This window comes from Aptenodytes forsteri, unplaced genomic scaffold (assembly GCF_000699145.1).
Source record: "Aptenodytes forsteri isolate BGI_AS27 unplaced genomic scaffold, ASM69914v1 Scaffold679, whole genome shotgun sequence".
Lineage (NCBI taxonomy): Eukaryota > Metazoa > Chordata > Aves > Sphenisciformes > Spheniscidae > Aptenodytes > Aptenodytes forsteri.
This window is the reverse complement of record NW_008795924.1, coordinates 536,605-564,556: the sequence shown is the minus strand read 5'-3', so window position 1 is coordinate 564,556 and position 27,952 is coordinate 536,605. Positions and strand designations below refer to the sequence as shown.

The window sequence follows — 27,952 nt, the reverse complement described above, 5'->3', positions numbered from 1 at the left end:
AAAAAACATCTTTCCAGAGATCACACTGTCTTAGTCTTTGACTCAATTTTTAATCACGACCCAAGGAAAAAGGGAAACCCTGCTGGCAACCGTGCAATGAAAATCAACTAACGTGAGCTGCCTTGAAAGAAAGTTACTGTGGACAAAATCCGGAGCACAAACTCTGCGTATGCTACCACGCAGAGCACCAGCACTGGCACCAGCCTTGGCTTCCCCAGGCGACACAGCACTCCCTACCAGCAGCAGCCCACCGCTCTGCACTGGCAGGGCCTCCTGCTCCACCTGAGAGCCATGTTGTCCCCAGACCTCAGCAAAACTCTTGATCTGGGAATGCTTCACCCAGACCCTTGGGTTTGTCTTCTCATGCTCTCCCACAGCACCTTTACCTGTCCCTCTCTTCTGGCAGCTCCTCCATCACATGCTCCCCTTCCTACTCAGCTCTGAGCAAAGCACAGCCAGGGCAGAATCTGGCCACGCAGTCCTTCATCATGTGAATGTCCCAGAGATGGCTCAGAGCTGACGAGCCCAGGAGTGCTCTGGGGGAAGATGCACTGAACCCACCACGGGTTTCCTGAAGCCTGAATCGTTCCATTACTCTCCTGAAGCCAAGTGCATCTTGCCTTTGAGACGTTCATCAGACAGTCTGAGAAGAGAGGAGTGTCCCGAGTGCAGATCACTTATGTGGGAAGCATGTGCTCAAACTCACTTCTTTCCCCCTCCAAGATATTCTTTATATTGTAAATAACTATTTGCTAATCACCAGTCAAGGAGCCAAATGTCCATATTCCCTGCACACATGGCATGGGCTTTGAACCAGAGAGCCTATGACAGTGAGGGTCACGTATCCGCAGCTGGCAGGTTGTACAGGCACTTCCAAGGGACCTGCAGGTCATTCTCACTTGGGAAAAAACAACAAAAAGCAAGGAAAAACTGCCCTCCACAGTTGCTGTGGCCACAGGCATTCAAGGACAAGGAAAATGCAATATAATTGGCCTCCCCTCTTCTGCTATCTTTCTACCATGTGTATGTAACTATCAATTCGACTGTTCTCCAGGCTGATGAGCTGAAATATTGCAGGCAATTCTTTCTGTTGTCATGGAAACAACTGCTGTCAGGCCTTTTCCTTTTTTAACCGTGTCACTAAAGGCATGTTTTCATTCAAGAGCTACAGGGAGGCTCTCAGAGTCCAGCATCAGCACTCAGGCATTAGTGGAAAACACTCTGCTCACTCGCTCACCCCACAACACAGCTTCTGCCTCCGGTGCTACTGCAGGGCCAGCCAGCTCATTATTGTCTAGATCAGTACGAAGCGGTTCGGTACCTCCGAGCCATTTCCAGCCAAATCCTTATGCCCCTTCAAAAGGGCCTCAGACTAGATGCAGAACCCAAGAGACGCAATTTATCCCCTTGAAGATCTGGGCCAGCAAGCAGAAGAGAGGTTCCTTTTTGTTTTGCAGTTCTCATAGATCCCACCACTATAATGCTAATCTCTGTTGCACATTTTGCTTGCACATATTCCACCCCCCTCTGGTAGTCACCACACAGCCCTCCTAAGCCTGCAATTATCTTTAATTTAACAGCTACGAAATCCATCATCAGCTAGTGCCTAAGCAAAGCAGATCATACAGCAGCTGTAAGCAGAGGCACCGTTAATAGTCACACCAAGAGATCCATCTAAGTGCTGCCTCTCAGAGCCATACCTTCCACAAAAGATATTGCTACATCAGTTAGAGCATCAGAGCACCACATTACCCCAGGGGCCTGCTCCGTAACACAGGGCAGAGGCAGCCAGAAGTCCTGGGGAAGGTTTTGGGATTCCTAGGAACAAAAGCAACACCCACCTCCCTTGTTTACAGAGCCAAATCCACAGGCAATGGACACCAAGTCCACCTTCTGCCATTCCTCCCCTACAGCTGGACACTCACTTCACCATGGCTCAAGTAGCCTTACAAAAAGGTACCCAAATTCAGTTATTTAGTGACAGCGGAGCCAGTTAGTGTAAAAATAAGTAAATCTACTTCTCTTCCGCAGGATAAGGACCTGCTGTTTTCATGGTACTCCCAGGAACCTGGAACAATCGACCAAAAAGAGAGCAAGGCAGGCAGCTGCTCTGACCCAAAGTCACTAGAATGACACTAAGATGACAAAATTTTTAATGAACTTCGGAAAACCTCAGGACATCCCTCATAGAACAAAAGCGTGCTGCTGCAGACCTCTGCAGAGCTACTGCAGAGTAATGCACCACTGCTACGGGACAGACGCAGACCGGCTGAACACTGAGGAGGTGGAAACGGAGTCTTGCAAGTCACTCTGGGCAATGCGGCAAGTGGGCAAACCTTTGCTGGGAGGAAGTCCCAGAGCCACTGTAGCTGCACTATGGCAGCAGAACATCCTGCTTCAAGACCAGCCTCTGACCAGCCTCCACAGTGTTTCACCACTTACCTCTGCTAGCGCACCCAGGAGCGAAACCCCTGGCAGCAGGCCAGGCCTTGCCTGCTCCTGTTTGGATGCAGTGGCAGCCGGTACCACTGGGGCTGGCAGTGGCAGGCAAACCAGGACCTGCTGTCTGCAAGTAAACAGCAGCACTGACTCACCAAAGCCCATCGCAGAGCAGCCTTCCCTCAGCACTGCTACAGCAGAAGCAATCTGTCACACAGGTCTGCGCTACAGCTCTGTCCTCTGATCTCTTCAGGAGCAGAATGGGAAAGGCAGATGTCTCTTTTTTCCAGTTGAACTTAGCTGAACTTAAGGAGCAAACCTCCCACTCAAGGCAAGGGAGAGGACAGGCTTATTTGTGCTCTAATAGACTCACTGCTGCTGCAACGTGAGATACTGCAGTGACTGAGGAGAGAGGAGGAAGGAGAACTGCCGCTATTAAATATCTAGAAACACACTGGCATACCTCCATTCTCCCTCTGCTAGCTGGTCTGTTTAGCAGCTCATGCTTACACCAGGCACTGTTGGAATATTCCCTTGGACTTCCTCTGATGCCTTCAGCCAAAGGAGCAATAATGGTGTTCAGGATTAATTAGATAAACACAAAAAACACATATCTTCACTGGACTCTATGGCCCAGCAGATGAGATATTTATCTATAATGTAGCAGGCTTCGAGGGAAGCATGGCAGCACATGGATTAAACATTATATAAAGATGATGCACAATAGACCTGTGCTCAGGCTGATCTCAATTCAGTGCCTGAACCCAAGAGGACAGAAGCATCATGCATGAAGGCAAATAATTCATTTTCTAAACATGAGCTAAGAGGCTGTTAAACAGCATCCCACAAGAGCCAACCACAGAAGGCTCAAGAGGTGCAGTGTTCTCTCAACGGCAGGAGTCTGGGGAGAGAAAGGGAAGGTAAAGACATGTAGAAGAAGGAAGAAGTCCTACTTGGTGTAAGAAGGATTAGTGACCCCTCCTGCCAGAGGCTCATTGATAACATGACCCCAAACCTTACAGAAAACTCAAGTGGATGCCTCTGCTCTCTGTCCCCTTCGTAGCTCCTGACACCTGACATCTGCCACCTGCATTTCTGAAAGCCGCCCTCCAGAACAGCCAATGACGCCCTCGGCTACAGCAAACACCATTGAACCAGCCATAATTCCTTCTCATACCCTCCCATCTGGGGACTACAGACTGAACCAAAACCTCAGCTTCTATTTATTTTGCTCCCCTCCTTCAGAGGAACATCAGAAGAAAGGAGTCATCTGCACCCTTCTTAACCCTTTGGTCTTTTGGTTATTTCTCAGCTTGGAATGAGTGCAAACCACAGAGGAGAGCAGCAATCGCGCCCCTCCAGCAGCAGCAGCAAGCACAGCACCACAGGCAGAGGTTACTGGCAGTGCAGCACACTGACTCTCCAGCCTGCGCTGGGTCTGGAAAAGCAGCCTCTCCTAGCAGATTGAAAGTCACATGCTTTCTTTCCTGCCTGTGCTCCAAGACAGATCTGCGAAGACAGACTGAAAGCTCGCAATTTCACAGCAAAGATGTATGTAACGAGCTGTGCTGGTTCCTTGGAGGACAGATATATGACTGTCAAGCACTGTGCTAAACTACACATAACTATTGGCAACAGGGACTGATGCAGTTTGTGGGAATATCAACAAGTTGCAACAGTCCAGCATCTGTCACTGTATTTAAATGAGTCTGTTCTACAGATCCTCCTAGATATGAAATGTTTTATTAAAAGGGAGGAGATTTTCACCAAACCGTAAGAATAGTTTCTTTGAAATTGAGATGTGAAGTAAAGCAAAGATTACCCACTGAAGTTTTGCCATCTTTTCTCTTAACCAGGACACAACACTTCCCCAAGTGGTCCTAGGAACACAGACCAGTCTCACTGGTCTTCGCTTTAGGCAGTCTGAAAGTCAGCTGTCTCTGCTTTGTTAGCCTCTCACAGGTCCTAGAGTGCAAGACTTCGGATTGCAGGCAGTAAGAGGAAACTTCTGCCAGGCTACAGATTCCTATATATGAAGGCCAGGGGAAACAATTACAATTCAGTCTGATTTTCTCAAATAAAACCCCAACAGAATAAACTAACCTATGAAAAGTCCAAGAAAATAGTCAATTTTTATTTAAAAACTGCTAAAGGATAATTATGTTTTTGAAATGAGTGGTTTTAAATTTGTATTTTATTTTCAATTTTAGCTTTGGTGCCAGTCCTCCTCTAGCTGCTAGTTAAGACTCCCACACTGGGTTTTCTTCTAGCTGAATCACTTTTGTTTCCAATATATTACAAGAAATCTTAAAACACAGATGTTCTGCTGATGAGAAGCCAATGGTACAAAGTGTCTCCAGTTCCTTCCTCATATGGATTTCCTACGCATTGTTGAAGAAGTTAAGGAATCTACCACCAAACCCAACTCCAAAGCTAAAGGACTGGGCATTTTCTCAGTTAATACGTACGTGGGAATATTCTCTACAGAGGAGAATGCACAATCTTGTAACTGTATAAAATGCTAATTATCTGCTTGGTGTCTTTTGGGGGGAAAAAATCACGCCTGGATATTTTCAAAGTTATAAAGCCCTTGGAAAATTTTGATATTGCTGGGAGTCAAGCTAATAACTGATGGTCACCATTACACTGAAAACAGTAAAATTGGCTCTGTCTACTGATTGATGGAGGTCATGTAACATTTGTCTAGCTCTAAAATAAGCATTGGCGAAAAAAATGTCCTAAACCTTCGTTCTTACGCAATAGAAAGCACACAGACATGCTGCAGAGGGACGTTTAACATCTCAATTAAGTGATACAGTACGGTACCAACACTTCACAGGTGGAAGTCGGTCAAGAAGCTCCGAGTTGGATGGAAGGCTGTGTTGCAAAGAGGGACGCTGGTGGCAAGCTGCAGAACAGAGCTCAAAGGTAGAGTCTGACAAACTGGATAAACTATGGATCACATTCGTTGTCTGTCCTGGTGTGACTTGACAGGATTAAACTCCTGAATAAAACACATTTGCCATCTGGACAGCTCTAACAACGGTGCCCTTAGAACTCGGGCACATTCTCAAACACGGAATAACCAGAGCTTGTCAGCTTAGGGTTTCATGGCGTTTTCTGCAGAGCTTATGGCCCAAGAGTCAAGGCTGTGTTCCTCTCCCCGATCCCTAGTACACAGGCTGGCAGAATAAATGGAAAACACAAACTAGCTCACTGTAACAAGGCAAATTAGTTTTGGAGATCAATGACTAAGATATCAGGACTATTTCATTTATGTATTTAGGTAGAAGCCCAGCTACTGTGCTTTCACCTAATATGCCTCAGTTAACTTCAAACACCACAATGCAAAAAAGCATTGCAAGTTTTAAATCAGATTAAAAACCCACCACAAACACACAAGCTTTCATTTCTTTTAACACTCATTTATGGTATGATATAAGGTAAGGAGGACAGGAAAGATGATCAGTTTAGACACAGAAGATTACCCTCGGGAAGACAGCAAGGTTTAGGGGATAACACAGAAAGCACAAACTTTTGGTAGCAAAACCGGAGGAAAAGCCCCTTTGCCCTTCTCTCACTATTCCCTTTCACTAGGGCAGAATGCCTCAAGCCCTCATCACAGCAAGGCTCCATTGAAATAAGTGCTATCACCAGATTCAGTAACGGTTCAGTGCTGGCTTGTGGCATCTCTCCACCTCCCCCAATTTCAAGGCAATTGCTACAGAAGTCATGCATGCAAAGCAGGGACAGAGAAAACACTGTCTGTTGGGCTGTCATTTCACATATAAATCTCAACAACGTTGCAAAATTCAAACTGACAGTCTTTGTTTCAACAGAACAGAATTGGTACTATGAAATGCACTCCAGATGCTCAGTGGCGTTTCTCAGTATGAATGTATTCCTAATTCAAGGCTTGCTAAGAAAATAAATACCTAAACTGAAGATTTCACTATGGAAAAAAAAACCACATTAGATTTTGCCAAGAGATGGACTAAGCTTTCAGGGTCTTCAACGTGGTTGCAAAGAAATACCCTCCCCACAGATCTATACACAAAATGTCCCAGAAGCTTCGGAGCTGGCTCTCCGGGGTCAAGGGAAGGCAGGGCTGGAAGCACAACTGTGTTAGCGTAAACTCCCTCTGGGATTTCCTGTTCGTTGTTTGCAGAAACACCATCTGTGGAAGCAAGAGCAGCTTGGCCAACACAGACCTCTGGGTCTGCCTGGTGTCAGCGGAGTTGAGGGGGAACGCAGAGAAGCCCTTCACCAGAGAATTGCAGCACCAAAAGGCTGAACAAACCTTGTGACAAACAGAAATAAATACCTTCTGCCCCTGGGGTGGCACCAGAGACCAGTGACCACTGCTATCTTGGACCCAGGCTGAGAATGACCCTTGGGAACACAAGAATGTGGCTCAGGGTGGGGGGGAGCCCTGCAAGTCTCCCCTTTCCTTCAGTCCCTTTGCTTGCCTGCACCTCCTCTCCAGTATCGTGCATCATCCACCAGGCTACTGTAGAAGATGCACCTTTCAAACAGACCTCAGTTCTGCAGAGACCAGTGTCATGTCAAAACAAGCATGGGGAGCTTAGCTTAATTCTCTGCTTAAATTTACTTGAGGCTGCACAAGACCAAACCCTGCCATACCGGCAATACACCAGCCTCCCTCCAGCAAGCGCTTCTGTACTCCAGGTAACGCTCCTTGCCCTTCTGCTTTTGGCTCCAGTGGAGCCAGGCAATACGCACATCCATCTCCTCCACTTTGCATTCTCAGCACTTCCCCCAGAAGAAAAAGTCTGTTCTGTAACTCAGACTACTGCCTGGCCAGATGAATCATTACCTCACAGGGTTAATTAACACTATTGAGCGGCAATTGTTAAGCAAACAAACTTCCTGGAGAAGCTAGAGATTTTACAGTCTTTTGCCAAGTCTAAATATATTCAACTTTTTAAAGATCTGACTGTGCAACGGTTTAATCACATGCAAGTACAACAGTTAAATATTATAATTTAAATATATGAGGAACATCACAAACTTGGAGAGGATCTGGGACATCAGGAGGAGGAGGTGGGGGGGCTTGAAGCAGTGCTCAGGCTCTGATGAGCCAGAGCCAAGCTCTGCTGGGCCGTCTGTGTGCGGAGCAGGAAGCGATGGACTTCTCTGCCAAGAGCACATGACAGACAGCAGGGAAGCATCCAGCACTCTCAGATGGTCTGGCACGGACATTTTCTAGCTAGCGCTAGATGATCTGTGCTGTAACCCCTTTTCTTCCCCATCCAGTCTCTCCACATCTCCCTTTAAGCCCTGAGTCCCAGCCAGCCCCTCACTTTTACAGATGGATCAGTTAAATAAAGGGAAGCATCTTCTCCTCCCTGCCCCGATCATTCCCATGTCATCTGGAGCATTTTCTGCTTCATTCTGCTACGGGGTATGTCCAGACTGGTATTAAAGGGGAGACACAGGGGTTCTCTGACTGACTAGCCCATGAGAAATCCAGTGATAACCAAGTTATAAGGCACTGGTATAAAATGTCAGGCACTTTAATGATTAATGTGGTTTTAGTACTTAATTTTGCCTTTAGCTTTTAAAGTTAAACCTGATCTCTGACACCCATTTGCACACAAGCCCTTGGAGCAGAAGTGTAGAGGGTAAAATATGGGGCTGCTGAATCTGCCTAACTTTAGAGCCAGTATCCATATTTCACTGTAGCAGGACAGTACACAAAATGACGAGCATTTGTAAGCAGACTGTTTGGACCACAGTCGATTTACAATCTCCTGGGAAAGCTTTTCTTTCTGTCACCATATAAGAAACTAACACAATTTGACCTTTCTGTCACCATATAAGAAACTAACACACTTTGACTGCAAAGATTGCATTGTGCTCCATACATTACTTTTCCCCCAAGTCTCCCTTCAAGCAGGATGCTTCTTTTTTTGTTAATACAGAAGCTGATGGAAGTTGACTAATGCTGTTAGCTATCTTTTGATCGGAATTGATTTGGCAGAAATTGAAATAATCTTCTAGAAGAAAACTAAAGTACTACTATAAAAACGTACTCCAAGATTGAATTACTTTGGTTTCAGAAGTGGAAAAACGTTGCTTTGCATGCATCTGTGCGGTGACAAATGCACAAAGTACCTTGAGGCATCTAGGAACAAACCCTCATCAGTGACCGCCTTCGCTGGAACACGGGGCAGCAGAGTTCAGCTCCCCACGGTGCAATATCCCTAAAAGACATCCCAACAAGCTACCTGCCATTTTTGCTTACAATCCACAGTACCATGCCAGGGAAAAGACAGAAGCATGCATATTGAGACTGGACTTCTGTTTGAATTAGGGATGATGAAACTTCTTGCACACAAATACTGACAATAAATACAAACTAATTATCTGTTCTCTCACCCAAATCCAGCTGCATCGGTCTTGTTTACACGCAAGCTTCTTAAAACATTGTGCAAGCACTTAGCGAGTCAAATCAATTCCAGATCTTTTACCCAGAGCCAGGTTATCTGTTAGGAAGGTAGAACGGAAGCTCCACGATCCAGCCACAAGGAACATGCCAGCTTTTAATACAAGTTTTATATAAAACACACCTAAAAATAGTTTGAAAGGAACTGTCCCCAGTGGCCCATCCCAGGCTCTCACAAACAAGACAAAGCGGTGGATGCATCTAGCGGGCAATCAGCTGCAAGCATCCAGCTTCCCCTCACGCTGGCTAGCAGTTCCCAGGCCTTCTGGATGAACACATTTCCATTACTTCCACAGCTCTGTATACCCACGCCGAAACAAAATTACATTCATAAACATGACTAGTTAGCTGCTGATACTGTTTGACAGTTACTGATCATGGGCTTGTCTGGAAGCAAAGACAGACACGAGAACAAAGTGATGAAGTCTATAAGCACTGCTCGAAGTTTACTTGAAGAGAAACCGCCTCACAAACCTTACCTGTGCCAAGGATTCTCCACTTCCTTTTTTTAGCTCTGAGAAGTTCTCGCTCAGTTTTCCTCCCTTGTTACTTGAGTTGCATTTATAGCACATCCACCTCATCAGGCCTTTGGTTACTGTCCCACACTCTTTACTCAGCAGACACAGAGAATGGTACAAGTGGCCACAGCTGTAAAGAGAAGAGAACTCTGCTAGGTGCTCGGAAGCAGGGTAACGCAGCCTGACAGCTCTGTACTTTGGAGGGGAAATCGCTGGTCAATGGAAAACAAGGCTGCTTATCTGTAAATACAGATCAGCAGAGTATACACTCCCTTCATACCTCCACACCCTCCTGTAGTATTTCTACACTTGCAAAAATAACAATAGATGCCCATTTGCTAATACAGCTACCGATCATAATACTAAGGTAATAACGATCTTGTCTTATTTTACAGCCACCTGCTCACAGACAGGAATATCAGAGATGCCAACAGAGTACGTAGTCAGGGCTGCAGTAGATCCGAGATGTACAAATACAGGCAAATGAACCCAGGGTGCTGCAGTTGCACAAACTGCATTGCTGGGAGAGATGACAGATAAACTGACAGCTTACTGAACAGCTTTCACAGAATTGTAAGGCAATTCTTTCCAGCCGAGACAGAGCTGGCTGCATGCAAAGAAGGCTGGCTCTGATGGGTTTAATTAGCCAGCCCTTTTACCGTGCAAGGGAGCAGGGACACATGCTCACAGGAATACATTATGATTACTTGTGCAAGCTAAAGACCAGTAGCTTTTTTTTTCCTTTTTTTTCCTTTTGAAACTACTAACATGATCACAGCTGTGACCCTACCCTTAACTTTACCTGAAAACAATTATTTCATCAGCAGTTTCTTGCCTTCTTTTGTACTGCTGTAGACAAATGCAGCAGTAATCCTGCTTTGGGGTAAGCCCTCTAGTGACAGAAGCTCTTAGGTTACACAGGGACCAGTGGAGATCATGGTTTAAAAGATTCGTAGTTGTCTCTAGAAGGGTCTGTGTGGAAGACAATATACAGAATAACTAGGTCATTTTGTCATCTCCAGACTGCAGAAACTCCATACTGATCAATTCTTCGTAACAAGCAGCTTAGCAGATTACTAAGAGCAAAACCAACCCAACAAAATTGCTTCCCTTTATATGTTTTCTAGTCACTGCCCTTAAAATACTTACCCTTTCATCACATGTTAATGGAGACAATACCTTTTCACTCTTAAATAGATAAGTCCTTTATTGATTTTTGTCAAAGAGCATTAAAAGAGACATGGTAGGCTCATTTTGTCATCTTCCATACCAGACCCCCCTTTTTTTCTCTCTACCTGGTAAGCTACTGCTTACATCCCCCATTTTAGGAGAAACGTGCTGATAAAAATCAAAGCCCAAATGCACTATCACAATTAAAATATGAAAAACACACTGAACTTCTCATCTGCTAGTTCTTCCCAACTGAGATTTCCATTTCTGAAGAGCCAAAAGCAAAATACTCTTAGTTTTTAGCCGCCAGTGCTTCTTTCAGCAACAACAGGTAACAGGCATAGGTGCTCTGGTCCATGATCTATCAAAGCTCTGTAGCAGAAACTCACAAAAGGCTGCAGAGTTTGCACCAGTGGTTCACATCTGGCCTAGTCCAGATGTGACATCCAGCCTGTACCAGACAACTGCCAGGCAATGACAGAGGACCTGTGGTGCTCAGAGCAGACCTTTACCAAGAACCCGAACAGAGATAATGGCTCTTTATGTTCAGGCCTCTACAGTAAAGCTATTTTCCATTTTATTTTTAAATTGGATGCTGCTGCATGGAGGCCTGAGCAGTAGCTAGGGTGGTAGTGCCATATGGTAGGCAGAACGAGGGAGGGTGAGTTTGGAAGAAGACTACGCATTCTGTTTTGGGGGAAATGAGTTTTAGAAAACTGTTGAAGTTTGGAGACTGCCTGGGATTTGAGACTGGACAGAGAAAGGCAGGAGTGAGATAAGGTGAAATCTCATCAGGTGACAAAGGAACCGCAGCATTACCATTGGGAAGTGGCAAAACAGCCTAATCAAAAAGGCACTTATTTAAAACCCCGTAAAAAGACAAAACATGCTGGTTTTGCGCCTCTGAATCCCTAACTGCAGGAAGAGCTGGAGAAAAAGCAGATGTTATCCTTCCAGTACATTTAACATAAAACTGAACTACACAGGTGTTCACATCACCATGTACCTGCCAGTCCCTTCACTTGCAATGTCTGTGAGCAATACAAACTCATTCCCCTTTCCCCAATCACACAAATATAAATCACTTGCATGTCCATTTACTTTGTCCTGCAGAGAGAAATGACAAATGATAGAGAGAGTAGTAGCCTAGATAGCTAAAAGTAATCCCCGTATACAGCAGCGGACAGAAAAGAAATGCATGCAACTTACTTGTTCATAGTTAAAAGTGTCCAGCATTCCCAGGACAAGTCCTTGAATTTCTCCAAGTTTCCCTTTTCCATAAACTGGATCCTGTATGAAGAAATGAAAAGCCGCAGCTGAATCACAGGATATGACCATTCTGGCTATTTTTTTAATCTTTTTTTCCTCCAGATTGGCATTGCAAATGGAAGTTATGACTCCAGATTTAAAGACGCTGTACATGCACAAGGACAGCAGAATAATCCTATGTATTGATGGGAAAATTGGTAATTAGCAAAACTGAGTAGATGACAACATCAATACTAATTACCGTGCTTGGGTCAAAAGACTTTAAATGTGACCTTGGAAATTTCATTCGCGAGTTGCAAGAGCTGACTGGAGAATGCATTTGAGGAATATCGAAGAAAACAGCAGAAAACACCCTGCAGTGACACAGGAGGAATCGACTCCGTCCGTGCTGCCGCTTGGCACCGACTGCTACAGGTGTCTGCTGGTCAGCGAGCTCCAGGGCTGCCTGCAGGGCTCCAGGCCCCATGCTGCCAGTGTGCTTTTGCCCAGGTCAGAGGGTAATTCACTCCTCAGTCTCTGTGCATCCACAGGTCACCCCCAAGCTCATTCAACACCCCCTCAGCTGCTGGTTGAAAGCGCACAGATCCAGTGGGCTGTGCAGCTGCACAGCAGTATGCAGGAATCCTGGGCAATCCTGTGGAGTGTGCAGGAATCCTGAGCAATCCTGGTCTCGCATCCTAGATGACAGAACATCATCTAGGGAACAGGGACCTGGGGCTCTTCTGTTGCTGCAGGGATGATTTCCACGTGCCCTGAGCAGCTTTATTTCTGTATCCCAGCAGCACAAGTGAAGGGTTGTGGCACAAGTCATTGCCCTGGTGCATCTCAACCACCTTCCTTAGGCCTGCTCCAAACCAAACATCCCCTTCTCCTCCACAGCCACTCTGGGACCCTCTGAAGCATTGCTCAGTGCAGGACAGGAACCCTGGTCTAAGATGCACCTCCCTGTTCTGGGGTGAGCTTAGCAAGGAGCCCTTTGAGAGCTGCTCTGCATGACAGTGTACAGCCTCTCAAACAGGCAGAGATGGACAAAGCAGTGGAAGAGGGGAGAGACTTCTGCAATGCCCTTCCCTCCTGCCGGGCCCTGTTGCACAACAAGAGAGCAGGCTCCCACTCACGGGCACACTGGACCATGCCAGGAAATACCTCTGCCCAACTACCAGCATGGTGAGAGTTTGCTGACAGCTCCTAGTGGCCACAAGCACTAGCAGCCACCAGCACTAGTGTCTCCTGGGCAGAACTGACCCTGAAAGATCTCTCCATGTAATTGCAGAGGTGCCCTGTCCCCTACCAACATGTAACACAGCACCACTTCCAACACACACATGCCAGGAACACAACTTCCTCCTACATGTCTTTGCAGCAGCAGCAAGATCAGACTAGAATGCAACAGTGATACTTTGCTAAAGAAGATGCCCTGCAAGATGTTGGCTAACCAGCTGGGATCCAGTCAGTCTTTGTGTCTTTAACATGAATGGGAAGCAAGGAAGAGGAGTCAGGTTAGTAGTAGGATCCACTACTGGCTACTGCAGCGGTGTGATCCACACCGTGCAGCCCAGCATCATTCTATCCCTGTGGCCTGGACAGTCTGACCTGCAAAAGAGCAAGGCTGTGCCCTCCTCACCCCAAACTGGCACCAATGAGGCACACACATGCCTGTAATCAGAACAAGTCTATTCAGGAATGCCTCAAAAGAGGATCAGGGGAAATCATCTTTGTGTAACACACAAATCCCCGAGGCTGACAGAGAGTCATTGAATTGGACCTGGAAAAAAGCATTTTGCCCTGCTTGGAGGCAGTGGAAGGATACTGGGGTAAGCCTGCTGGAAGCTGAGAGAAGCTGACTGGTGGAATGGACAAGACATTGGCAAAAACAGATAGCCTGGCAAGATGTGAAAAGGAAACTAACCTAGAGAGTAGAAAAATGATGGAGACACAGTGGAAACAGGAACAGAAGAAGCTGGATGAACAAGCTCTGGATGAGATGAGTAAGAAAAGGAGTAGGAGCAAGGCTGATTCCATGCTGGGACTGAGAGCGAGAGAGAGAAAGGAGAATCAAGAGTGAAAAAGCAAGTTGACAAAGATGACTAAAGTAGCATGGAAGTTACACTGCAAGATACCCAGAGATATCACCAAAACAGCTATAGAAAGCAAGTCAGGCAATTTTTGAACAACAGTCTTCAGAGGAAATGTGACAGGCAGAAACACCAACATTCAAGCCTAAATAAAACCAGCACTGAGTAATAGCACTTGAGTCAAAACCGGCTGTAGATTTGGAATATACAGAAGAGCTCAACATGCTGCAGAGGCTACTTTTTTGCTAAGTGAACAGCACAGCCTCAAACAACACTAAGTTTTCTTTCTGCATGCGTAATTTAAAAGCAACAGCATAGAAAGTACACTACACTGAGTCACCATATGAATTATAGAGAGCAACAGGGAACTCAGGACTTCCAACGCAGCATGTACATGATCCATAACATAGAGCAAGTTATTTTTGTATCTGCCAGATACTCACTTTTCTAAAGCACTCAAGTACATGGCCAAGGAAACCCAAACGGGTAACTCACAAACTGGACAGATGCAACCATTTACATATAGCAACTCAAACTTCCCAAGCTGCAATTAGAGACTTTCAAAGCAACTTGTTTCTTATCTGCATAGAGAGAGAGGAATAAGAAGAGCTATGAAGAAGAGAGAAGAATAAAATAGCCACCTACAGCTTTGCAGAGGAGGAACGTGAGTCTGAGGGCCAACTTTCAGTTGCTCATTTTTTCTCAGGTCACACTCGATGATCTCTAAAAAAATGGCAGGTAGGAAGAGAACTGACTTTTCTCCAAAGAGGAGCCATGTGGTCTAGCAAACCTTATCCCAAGCCTGGCAGTCAAGTGCAAGCAGTGAAGTTCATGCATGTGTCCTACCAGCAGCCATTGAAGACAGTGCTTTACAGGCCTGGGTTGCAGCTGTCTACCTGCCTTAAGCATGAAATCCAGAGCTGTAATTTCACTTTTCCAGCAAGTTATAATGCTTTCTTCCAATTTGCTGGTTTCAGCCCCCACAAAATTTACAGTCACAAGACCCTTGTGGGATCAATTATTTTTATGGAGGAATATGTTTCATTAATTCCACCTTATAAAATTTGTCTCAGCCTGGAACGTATGCATGCTCCAAATACACTATACGGGATGGCACATTAATAACAGTCAGTTGCACCAAGTCAGGAACAGATCACAGCTACTGTTTCCAGGCTGGTATTTCCCTGGGGACATGGCAATGCTCAGCATGGTAAGCCGAAGCCAAACTCACTGCCCAGTGCCGCTACCAACAAACAGATCAGGAAAAGCTGGCAGGTATCCAGATGCAAGCCAGAGATGCTCATGCAGCCTTTCAGCCAGTTCTGTCTCCTCCATTTCCAATTTCTTCCCAGCTCCAGGAAACAGCACTTTCTTTGCTAACAGCACTCACAGAACTGTGCTAATAAATGCACTATGAATTCAGAAAATGGATTCACTTGCGGCTTGTCCCATCTGCAAGGGGACAGAGCAACTGTTGTACATAAAACTAATCCCAGCGTTGACCTTCAGGACTGGAAAGAGAAACACAGGCAGAGCCCTAAGCAGGGATGGAAAAAATTCCAGCAAACGCTTTCTGGATCTTTCTGCTTCCATTCTGGAACAGTTTTTAGAGATTCCTTCCTTCCTCACTTTGGGGTTCCTACAGGTAGATTTTAAATTTCTGGCTTCTCCAGTTCTCCATTTTGTAGGATGCATCAGCTGCATCTGCTTACAAAACATGCATGAAGGATTACAGCTCTGTAAGGGAATTAAGACTTAACCTTTCAGCCCTCTTCAGACTGCATTCACATCCTTAATGACATGGAATTTTTCTTAATGCTCAACAGGATTCCTCTAGTACCTCTCTTAATACAGTTATTTCCGACTTCCTATTTAATAAATAACTTTACAACATTATTAAAGATGAGCAAGAACATAAATATATCAATCGTCATTTCATATGACTTCAATTATATAAAGTTCAGTCAATATGCTGTAATAGGCAGATGCCAGGAGCCTACCTATTTTCTGTGAAAGCCGTGGAGCCTGGTCATAGCCCTTTGCAAGGTGCCCTTTAGCAAAGCATTTTGGTTGCAAAGTTAACATTTGCATAAGGTATAATCTGTAAGCAGTTAAGCCCAGAAGAGGAAGAAAAACAGTCCACTAAAATTGGAATACTGTAATTCCTTTTCAGAAAAGGCAAGATAATCTACCTCAGTTTATTGATGTCATCCACCTTACAAAAAAATCCCCCAGTTAATTCCTGGGCAGCTGTTCTACCTTCCAGACCTGCGACTCCAGTGCATCTATGCTCTACCACCAAGACTTGACCTCTGTTGGAACAGCTTTTGAGGGCATTTGCAGACAAGCACTGCTTATAATTCTGGGTTTCACAGAAATATTTTGAGGGCTTGGAAAAGGCTGTATGTTCTCCAGGGCCCAGAAGAGCTAGTTTAAGAATTTACTTATGGTCACAGTTGAAGTGACACGTCAATAACGTTTTGAACAAGGCCCTACATACTGCTCAGAGCAGTATCGTTTGGCACCAGGATTTAGCATTTTACATAGCTTCAAAGAGCAACAACACAGCTTTGCAAAAGGAATACCCACCCAGGGCTAACAAAATAGAGATCTTTCTAGCTGAGAAAGCTGTTGAGACAGAGTGTTCTGGGGAAACACCATGTACGCATGCCACGTTGCGATTCTTCCCCGCAGGGCACTTAAATGGCATTCCCAGATAATCCAAGGAAGCAGATGACAGGTCACACTACTCAGGGGGCAAAAAAATCCAGTGCTCCCTGCTGTCTAACACAGGGGGAGTTTTCTTTCCTGATCCCAAACATGGCAAGGGTTCAGAACCCCTGAACATTTGAGCTGGGCACTCAAAGACATGGCCACACAGTAAGACATAGTCATCACTATTCCAAACATCATCTTCCCAGCTGAATTCAAAGCAACACTCTTCCAAGGGCCAAGCTGTGCACCAAAAAAAAACCCAAAGAAAAAACCTCCCACAGGCATCTGGTGCAAGCCCTGAAGCAATAGTTTAATACAACACAGCTACAAACACACAAGCAAAAGTGACCTAGAGCAATGTAATCCCAGAAATCAAGGTTGGTGTGAACACAGTGTGAATGGAAATGTGTGGTTTTAAGCACAAGAATAAAGGGTTAAATGAATGGTCTGTCTTGGTAACAAAGGACACTGTTCCCAGCTGCAAAGCTGAGGAGGGTGTCAAGCACTGAAGGCAGCAGACTGGTAAGAGCCCAGCACAGACAAGTTAGCAATGCAAGACCCGATCTCCTAACATGAGGAGGATGACAAGTCTGCAGAATATCACGCACCATTTTTCTGTTAGCTCAACAGGAGAACAGACTATAGACATGTATTTCAAACCTAGGTTCCAAACAAGGGGAAACAAAATGTGCAGCAACCTGGCCTATGATTTATGGAAGCTTAAGTGAGATTCAGAGGCAAAAATCCACCTTGTAACAGCTAGCAACGTCTAAAGGACATCTGTCATCATCAATCAGAGGAACCCCAGAGATGCAGTAAGGGGCTGACACCCTCTCTACTGCCCACAAATGATCCTGGTAAGATCTCTCATTCCCGTACATCTTATGTGTTTGCAAACACGTGAGTGCGAGTGAGTGAATGAAATCTATAAAAGAATGAGTGTTAAGAGGCAAAGTCAGCTTATTTAGAGATCCTGTAAATAAATACCACCTTCCCTTCCATAGGATCTTCTAATGAGTTTTACAACACTATTTTCCCTACACCTGTTTCTGAGCTACAAGATACCAATGACTACTCCTATTTTATGAAGTTCTGATGCTAATGTTCTTTACTTGGAATTCAGACCTTCTCTCTGAATGCATTTTAAGTCGTCACCATCTCTCCCCATTTTTTGCTCTAGTTGTACAAAAACATCTGCCTTTTTAAATCGCTGTTTTGTCAGACTGAATTTGTAAGGCTGGCCAGAGAAATGGAAAGAGCAGGAGCAACTTCCCCCTGCCTCCAAACCCAGTGACCAGAGTTGCACATGCTGCTTTAAATAATGCCTTACACATTTCTGTCCCTAGTAAAACTACTTCACCTGATGCACCGTAAGCATCCCATTATCCTTTGCAATAGTGCCATCACACCAACCACTTCCCTGTACAAGTGACAAATACATTTCACTCATCTGCTGCCTCCAGGACATGAATGCCAGCCTCTAGAAAAGGGTTTTTCTATTTCTGCTAAAAGAGTCTGTAAGAACAGAAATGGGATGAAATATTTGAAGACTGCAAACAAGAATTTCTATTCTTCCCAAGGGAGAACAGGATCTTCCTCCACACTGTAACACCTCCCGGTTGTGTTATCTTCACAGTGGTCGCTGGTTTGCCTCTCGCCCCATTCTGGTAATTCTCAACACAACCCAGGAAAGCTTCCCTTGTCAACATCCCCACTTACTCATTCACAGCTTCTGTATCATTTCCTGCCTACATTAAACATCAAACAAAGCTCAATAGGAAACTATATCTAATGCCCCAGTTAAAACTAGACAAAGTAAGTTATTGAAGAGGCATTAAGTTTGCTCGACACTTTCTACCTTTGATAAAACCATATTTCATTAATCACGCTTTCTATCTACTCTTCTACAACATTTTTCACTGTCTTTATGATTTTTTCCAAAATCCAAGATTGTGCATAATATTAAGATCAAACTAATAGGTTGCTAGAGGTGTGTGTTCACCCTGTGAAGCCTGTAAGCCCTTTCCTACATTTTCTTCTTTCATCTGGAATAGAAACCCTGAAGAGTAATTCAACACTTTCTCAACCCTTCAATCATTCCACTCCACAATGCAGACAATTTCTCTAATTAATTTTCTGCATTTCTCAAGGTTTGCTATTAAATCCCAACCTCATCTTTCGTCTGTTTTGCAAATTAACAAATCATATCTGCCTGTGATCACTCAACCCATGATCCCGTTTTGAAATCAACTCTTCTACAAGACGTTTGCTGCTCACTAACAAACATCTCTAAAATAATACATTGCACCATCAATCAAAACGGTGCAGTCTTAATCTCTAACAGCCTACAAATTTTGCTGTAGTGTTTTCACAACTGTCCATCCCAGAGCCTTAGCTAAATGGCTTTCAACAAATTTAGTTCCAAGTTTTGAGAAATTCATAGTGGCTTTGCCCCTAAAACTGCTAAGTTTCAGTTCAAAGTAATTGCAACCTTTGAGATATTTTATTTGGTTTGCAGAAATTACCTCAATTATCTTCTCACAGGTCTATGTGTTCTCACACGTCTCCTCAGAGTGTCAAGTCTTCCAGGTCATTCTATCAGCTTTTCCAACTTATAGCTCACCAGCTGAACTTTTACTGAAATACTTTGAACCAGACAATTAGCTAATCTGATCTTTAAAGACATGGAAATTGCTATCACATCAGGAACGTGTTCAGCTCTTCCCAATAACTGAGCAGCACAGCTTGGTAAAAGCTTCTTCTCTTCAGAAACTCACCTGTAGAATTCTCTGCAGGATTGAAGGAAGAGCGATAAATGCAGCCATGTTGTTCAGCACTTGCATTGTCAAACTCTTCAAAGCTGAAATATCAAACATAAAAGCCATCCCAGTTCATTGGGATTCAAGGAGTAATGAGAGATCAATGTTTCAGATTAGGAGAGTTTTATTTCAGTTCATGTTTTCTAGTTTGAAAATGGTTGTTATATACATTTTTTTCTTCTGTACATGTTTTGCACTAAGCACACACAGCTTTTTGTATCAGAAAGTGTATTTAAAAGTTTTCGACACCACGATGCCTCTCCCTTCCCCTCCCACACCCTACCTACAGTAAATGTTCACATTTTGAGACTTACTTTGTAGCACTGTCATTCACTTTTCCTACTGCTACCGAAAACTAATTTGGATGCCTTGTGCATGTTATAGTCCCATAGCCTCTAAAACTTCCTAACATTAACCTTTGCATGAAACTTGTTCTTGATCCGCAGTTCCCCAAAGTAAGAGTCAATATTGAGATATGCACAGACCCAGCAATTCAGCTTCTTTGTGGGGATAATTAGCTAGTTAGAGCAGTTTGGGAAGTATGTACATTAGGAACGAAAACAAAATAGTTATGCAGGATCCAAGTGCATTATCCTCTCATCATTTCTGTTATCACTTCAGATGATTACTTTTCTGCAGGCATTAGCTCCCAAAAATGGATAATCTAGGGGACATTCTGAATTTAGAGGAAAAGATGAGTTGAGGGAAGAGAGGTGGTTTATATTTTTGGGTTACTGATCTCTGCAAGACTATCCCCAGGAGTCCAGAGCGGTCACTGGAAGGAAAGAAAGAGAGGGAGGACAGACAGCATGATCACCACCACACTTGCTTGTACTATGTTGTGATCCTTAACCACACACAACTACAATCACTGTGGACCACAGGGCTGGAGTGGATCAAAAGACATTATTCTGTCCCAAGACCACAGTATCTAAACCCCTTTTTAACTAGTCTTAAGTCTCCCATAAAGGGAGGCTTTTCAAGATGTGCTGCTGACACCCACAACAGATTCAGGGCACTAGAACTGGAGTAGAGAATTTAGCTGGTGTATTCAAGTTCTACTGATTTTATATACAATAGACAGGTGCAGGGATAAGCATACAAAAAGGCTAGGCATGGAAGATGACAGTGTATTATGTCAGAAGTTCCCAAAGTGCAGACTGCAACCTACTTACAACCTAGAAAACCTTTGTACGCGCTGTGCACCTTGGCTTTTTCATAGAGACCATCCTCAATGGAACCAGATTATGAGCAGAGGCTGTGGCAGGGTTCCTCTTCCACTCAGGACTAAAAAGAAAGGATCTGACTGCTGTAGCCTTACCAAATGCCCAACCTGAGCTCAGTCCTACAGCCACTGCAGTTCAGATCTACTGCAGGAGCAGCGAATTTAGGAATTGAGTAATAAAACTGCTTTTCTTCTATTCATTCAATAGAGGAGGAGAGACAGCACACATTTTGATTAATATTTGGGGTCACAAAGGCCAAAATACTTACATTCGGAGTATCGACACTGTGAAGAACCAGATAATTTCTGTGGGGACATCATAGCCTCCAGCAGGGGAAACCAGAGGGCCTGAAATAATTGAATGCGAGGAAAAAACCAGTAAGAACACGACAGTACTAAAAATGAGCTGTGAGCAATGTCAGAGTCTATTTCCAAAGACTCACTTCCACATTCTGAAGAACAGAACTACATTTCTCATGACTGCAATGGAACAGAACTGAAACATGTTAAAATAACTTCAGAGCAAAGCACTTAGGGATCTGCTTTCAGTCTAAATTGCTCATATCTTAGATTAAGATACTATTTCATTGGGGTCTGAGCACAGAAGACCTTTGGCTTCTGTTGTTCCCTCTTCTCCATTCCCACCTGTTTCTTTACTGGAATTGTGACAACATAAGAAATTTACGTTTACTTCATTCAGTCCCCAACTACTTCTCCATGTGAGATGCAAACTCTCTGGTGTAGGGATTGCTTACATAACAGGTAGCACAATAAATGGATCCCAACTGGAAAGGGGCATCTAAATTCCCCAGGCAGTATACAGGAGTTGTGAAAATTTGCATAATATTGTACTGGGGAAACTGGTCCTTCATTTGGTGACCAGAGTCAAATCTTACTTGGGCATCAACAAAGCAATTCCAGCAGGTGGAACAGGACCCAGAGTGAGAGCAAACACTAATTCAAATCTATCCAACTAGGCAGGCAGGCCATAAGCACTCAGGGTGTGCACACAGACACCTCTTCAATAAAACACAGCAGCTATCTGTTGCACAATAAGATCATTTAAGAGAAGAAACTGAGCAGGTCACCTCATACACTGGACAGTGCTCAGAAGAAATTACAGAATTCTTGACTTCCAGACATGCCACCTCTTCAGACACAGGAACAACGTTCTCAGTTTTGAGTTCAGTTATGTAAATTATGCATAATCTTAGGAGTAAAGATGCCTTCTGTGTCACTGATGTTGGCAAAATGGAAATGCAACCTCAGTACAAGGAGACAGGCAAACCCAGTTCTCTCTGCAAGAGCTCAAGCAAGCTGTGTTGTCTCCACCCCTCAAAGGCCAGGCTGACATTAAATTCAGGATTTGTGAACATATTCAGAACAGCAATATTCTGCAGCCACAGTGACAGCAGCATCAGCTTTGTGCCACCATAAAGCTGGCTCAAACCTTACTATGCCTTCTTTAGTGTCTGATTGACATTCAAGCCAAAATTTCAACTGGAGCTAAAAATGGGGGAAAGGATGTTGTCTCACTGCTTCTCCACTGCTGATATGCACTTTATTTTGTGCTCCATCCTTACAAGTGAGGATTTCCCTCTTTTGGGTCTGAAACCTGAACCACTGCAAGAACACAAGGCAGAGGAAAACAATGACTGCTTGAGACATATCAGTATCCAATAGACAGGGAAAGGAAGAAGCACATGAAGAGAACGTTTCAGGAGATGCAGAGGTCTTTGTTGATTTTAGTGATACATTTTTTTATTACCTTACCTCTCGCTGTTGCTGGTCTAAATTGTGTGAATTCCTCTGGCAAAGGGCAATTGTTTTCATTAAAGTATCTTCAATGTTTTCTAGCAAGAGGAGTTCGGCTGAGCCTAAGTTTTTTTGGGAAAAAACAAATTGCAATTATAAAAACCATTAGATATGTTAACTCTCAATCATTCTGCAAAATAAAATCATGCTGTTCTTCTAAAATCTGTTCACTACAGTGAGCAACTAAATTATAAAGACAGGTCCTGATTTTTGGCACTTTTCCTGAATAGCACAATAAATTGGGCATATAAAACATTTTGTGTAATTGAATAAGGAAGATCTTAGCTGTGGTTTAGGATACAATTATGTAACAAATATGGGCACTGCATTTAATTAGGTGCCCATGAGTCCTTGGGCTAGTGAACAGTACACCTGTGCATATACTCATTTTCTGTAGGCAGAACATTCTTGCTTCTCTGAGAAGTTTGCTTCAAAAAAAAAAGCTACTTCCAGATGTCTCTCATCACTGTTCATATATAAGGCCTGCTAAAGCTCAGTAATGAGTCTGAATGGATTCTAACATAGGAAACGTGTCTGGTAAGCCAGTAAGAGTAACAATCACAATCAAAAGAGCTAACAGGGCAGATGACCACACACACGAAAAACCATCACATTTTGTTTACTCTGATCTTGCTAGAGGTAAGGAAGTGTCATCAGAATAACTATCACAGCCATGTGAATATAAATTTAAAAAATGTCACTGCAATACCTAGAAACCTGAAAGAGGATCTCATTATGCCAGGTGTCAGACATATGCACTTCACATTTTTGTGTTTATCTCTTTTTAATAGAAAATGGAATTTAACTTGATAACTCTTACTTTCATCATCTTGTGTAAGCATCAGCAACTTGCTCTGCAATCGCTGAAACAAAAGAGAGAACTCAGAACAGCAAACTTGCAGAATCTTGATAGAAGTGGTTTTTAAAAGGTATGGTTACAAAGGCTTACCCTCATTTTCTTCCCCAAAATGACTAACATAGCATAAATGTCTTTCCAAATATGGAAAGGAAAACAGGAGCTGAAAGATTATTTTTGATTAAGAAAAACAAATTTCAGCATCTAGTATCTACTAGATGTTTGTAGACATGCTGGAAGAATACACTGATCTGCCGAGTCTGCAGACAACATACTGTTATTTGACAGAAGCTAAATGCTTCCATGGATTCTAGTGGAAACAAATTGGGAAGCAATGACAATATCAAACCGTAACATATGCCATCATGCTGATGGCATGTCATGCCATGCTGGGATGGCAAAAATGCCACATTCAGGATTTCAGTGTACTGCACCTCAAGCATAACCAGAAAGGCACCGTGGATATCTCCCTTCTTCTCCAGTAAATATGAAGAAGCTTCATGGAGCTGATGTTTCTGGGTTATCTGAGTTAAAAGAGAAAAAAAAAAAAAAAAAAGGTTAACGTCTATCTTAAGAAATCTGCCAGTGTTTGTTTACTCCACAAGACAATGATGACCAGATGGTCAGAAAGGATTGTGTCTCCATGTGGTCACAGGCACGTTACCCAAGTCCGAGCACTCCTACTTCTCCCCCCTCCTCCCCCCAGCTATACTGCCTTTGTTTCTCAACTTGCAGTATTGCCACCACCAGCATTAAAATCTTTCTAAAAAAAAAAACCAAAACCACCTATAAATCAAGATCAAGGACAGACTATTGTTAAAATTTTCATAAAGGGAAGAAATAATTTCTCTCCCAGCGCTAGCCAAATTTTGGCAGCGTTGCTTTCCAAAAACCCCAGGCCCATGATTGCATATACCTTCAACATACTAATCAACATTAACACAGCCAATCTGCATTCTGCAGTTACTCAGTAGCTTTAGCGCACTAATGGCCTTTTCTTATTAGCCCTGAGACTAAATTGAGAACCAGTACATTAAATATAGCTAACCATGCTGCAGGAGAGCAGTTTAGCAGGGGGGGACAAACAGTGTAGGAAATGGATTGGAAGAGTATCCAGGCACTAATCCACAACCTAGGCGAAAGTACTTTTACAGTACTTTAAAGAGGTAGGAGCTGATTTGAATGCTTCCCCTAGCCCCTGTCCTTATACATGTCTTTCCTACCTGGATGGTTTCTTCCAGTCTGCAGAATTCCAGAACTTTAAGCATCTCCAAAACCTGGTCTGGGCTGTACTGACACAGCAGCTCAATGAAATGCTCAGTGATGCAGGGCGGTAAGTGTATCAGGTCTTGGTTAATGCCTTCTCTGGAATAAAAAAGGCACAGGAGACTCAAGTCAAATTCTAGCCCAGAAGTTTGGCTGGAAAGAAGTTTCTTATTCAATTATGTGTTGTCTTTTATCCTTAATACAGAAGTAAAAAATCTGGTTTTAAGAGAAAAATTATGCTGTTTCTACTAGTTACTGGTGCTGGAGGTTTGTTAGTAGGCATTTCATCTGTTCTACAACATAGTCTAATTTATACTGAGGCATCAGTAGAATATCAAAGACCCCTGGTGAAGAAAGATTCCAGCACAGACACCTCTTCAGCATTTCTATGGCAAAGAGGTACAGAGAACTCACCTAATTTCTTCAATGAAACCTTATGGTCTCTGAGTGGATCAGCTCTGGTATGCTGATCATCTATTTGTCCTATAGACCTTCTCTGCATGTGTTTGAAGAAATATTTTGTTGCTTTTTGCTTATTGCTCCTGAAATTCTTCTTTGACCTGCTTTATCACATTTTAATGTTTCATCTGCTACAATATGATCCCTTTTATCTACCTCACTGAGATATGACTTCATGCTTCTCTTAGGGAAACATCCCCATTTTTATTTAGTTCCTCTTCTCAGACAGAAGAAAAACAGTGAATTGGGTTTTGTTCTTGCAGAGGCAATAACTCTATGCACTTTATGGTCATTGGTAGAGCAGATCACCAACTGTAAGGTTTTGAACCAGACCCTGCATATTGTTCAGCCAAAGGCTGCATTGTCTCTCAAGGGTTTTGCAACCAGCTGCACTACAGAACCATATTCAGCAGGAACTAAAGACAACTACCTCATCTCCCAGCATGGGATCTGCTCAATCAACACAGGCAGGTGAAGTCTCCAACCTCTGCTGTGTTTCCTGCCCTTGTTATCTCCCTGACCTCCTCTGACCTATCACAAGCAACACTGCCATGATGGTCAGGCACTCAGCAGTGCAGACCTGACACTTCTCTTCTGGTTAGGGCCGTGGATAATGCTGCCTGGCCTGAGCCGTTCAGGAGGCCAAACTAGGACTTCCCTTCTGATTCTAGCTGAGGTAATTTCTGCAGGTGAAGCTCAGAGTACAATTAAACTCATTTAATAAAGATGTCCCTGTAAAAAAGATTTCTCCAATTTCTTTCCTGCAGCAGCTGCTGGCACTGCAGTGGTTCGTGCAGTGGCCATTTTCTAATCCCTTGGCTTATTATTAAGTAAACTCCGAAAGCGGGGGAAACAAAACAGAGGACAGAATTGCTTGCCGTGCCCATGACTGTCCCTGTGTCCTGACTGTTTTTCTACTGATCTTGTTTTTAAAAAGAGCAACATGAAGCAAGAGATTTCAAAGAGTTAGGATGGAAAGGATGATACTTTCCTAGATATAGATATAGCACCTGCAACCCTTCAAAATGAACAGCAGTTCTCCACCACTGTAGGTTAAACTTCATGTGGCAGTTCTAGGATTGATGCATCATGCAGAGAAACAGCAGAAGTTTAACCTGTCTAGGAAACAGGGCTCTTAAACCTGTTCTGAAGCTCCTGCTAGGAAAGAAAACAGATAAAGGTATGTATTTAGTTTTGTTACCTTTCTGAATGGAAATTCCTAATCAGCAGAAGATGAGTTGATGTGCAAACCCTACCACCATGGGATGGAAAAGGTCTGATATATAATATGATCCTATATTTCCTGGGAGCTACAAGAGCTAACAGGATTATTATCATCCAAGAAAGGCCAGGAGAACTCTGTGCCCCTAGCAAGCCAAAAGAAGCTGACTGTGATTACAATGTTAATCACTTGATTATAAACGATATTTGCACAGAAGTGAAAGCCTCACGCAGGTACTGATCACAGTGTCCAAAGTATGGACACAGTTGTACAAAAATTGGTATCCAAACTATTGTGTTCTGACATCAAATAAAGAATGGACTTTTGAAGGACCAAACAAGAACCCTAAATTCTGGCCTCCTGCATTCACCATCCACTCCTCCCACAACACACACCCTATAAACTCCCCCATGCCTGTAAGGGAGTGAGTGTTCTACTCTTTTTGCTACTAGACTAAAATAAAGCAGCACTTTCTATCTAAGATGATCTATCTACCAAAATGGGAAAAATGGCAAGTCATACATTTTTAGTATGAGAACAAACTTCTAGGCTGCAAATAACTCTGGCACCTAGTATTCATGACTTCATGAGCAAGCTGACCTCTTCCTTAACCATTTTACTTAAGAAATGCAGAGAAGAGAGAACAGAAAGAAAGCTGGATTTTGATAATGTTAAAAACTAAGCAACAGACTTGAGACTTGCAGGTCCTGCTCAGCTCAGTGTGATAAGGTTCATCTTCAATATAAGCATGCCAAACATCTCCTCTGCCATACTCTACATGCTCTTTCCTAAAAGGAAGAGATAATCCTTGGTTTCTCACAAAACGTGGCACAAGTGAGCCTTGCGAGTGTCACAGATAGGTGGTCAGTGAGAACAGCCATTGTAACAGAACCTAAAAGTTTAGGTATCTGTTAATATATTTATAGACCCAGAACACTGTATTGCTAAATAAGTTAATATTGTTGGTATAATACACAAACACATGCTGCAAACAGACATGTTTCACTGCATTGGTTTTTTTAGAGGAAAAAACTTAAGAAATTAAAATGGAAATGTAGCAAAGGCTGTGATTAATGAGCTGAGCAATACACACTACATTCTCTGTTTTCTGTGGCTGCTTATAAGATAAAAACATACAGACATTCGGTTTTAATTTCTCCAGGCAATTTCTGTTAACCCTGTTTCCTCCCTTCCCCCTTCCACCTCCTTTAAAATAAATCTCTGGCTAAATTAAATGGGCCAAGTTAATCCCTAATGCAATTCCACCAACTAGGATAGTTACACTAGCATGATGAGTCTTGTCCCCATATGATCAAGCAACCAATCATATTTGCGACATTAAAAGCTCATTTACTGCTTAAGAGTCTTTATTTTAATAAGAATTTTGCTCAAAAAAAGCATATAAACATTTAGATTGACTGAAAAGAGACAGATGTTTTCAGAAGAACTTAATCACTATTTTATGCATAGATATACTAACAAAGTATAGGTATATCTGCAGATTAGGTCTTGCATAGCAAGATTTTTCCCTCCTTCCCCACCTCTCTCAGGATACAGTTCAGCTCATTTCGATAGGTCTTAGAAGCAGACAGCCTCATAGCACTGAAAACAGACCACAGGACCTTGACTGTTATT

The 27,952-nt window shown here is 43.3% G+C and overlaps 1 protein-coding gene across 1 annotated transcript in view; it reads right to left on the bottom strand.

Moving 5' to 3' along the window:
- Nucleotides 1-27,952, bottom strand: part of VPS8 (VPS8, CORVET complex subunit) — an 89,109-nt gene that overhangs the window by 3,626 nt on the left and 57,531 nt on the right. Inside the window, exons 35-43 of the mRNA XM_019473567.1 lie at nt 24,594-24,735; nt 23,805-23,894; nt 23,335-23,377; nt 22,473-22,576; nt 20,969-21,047; nt 19,433-19,515; nt 11,806-11,886; nt 10,229-10,398; nt 9,388-9,556 (exon numbers count right to left, since the gene is read on the bottom strand). Of these exons, the coding sequence (XP_019329112.1) occupies nt 9,388-9,556; nt 10,229-10,398; nt 11,806-11,886; nt 19,433-19,515; nt 20,969-21,047; nt 22,473-22,576; nt 23,335-23,377; nt 23,805-23,894; nt 24,594-24,735 (961 nt within the window). The remainder of the gene's footprint in view (nt 1-9,387; nt 9,557-10,228; nt 10,399-11,805; nt 11,887-19,432; nt 19,516-20,968; nt 21,048-22,472; nt 22,577-23,334; nt 23,378-23,804; nt 23,895-24,593; nt 24,736-27,952) is intronic.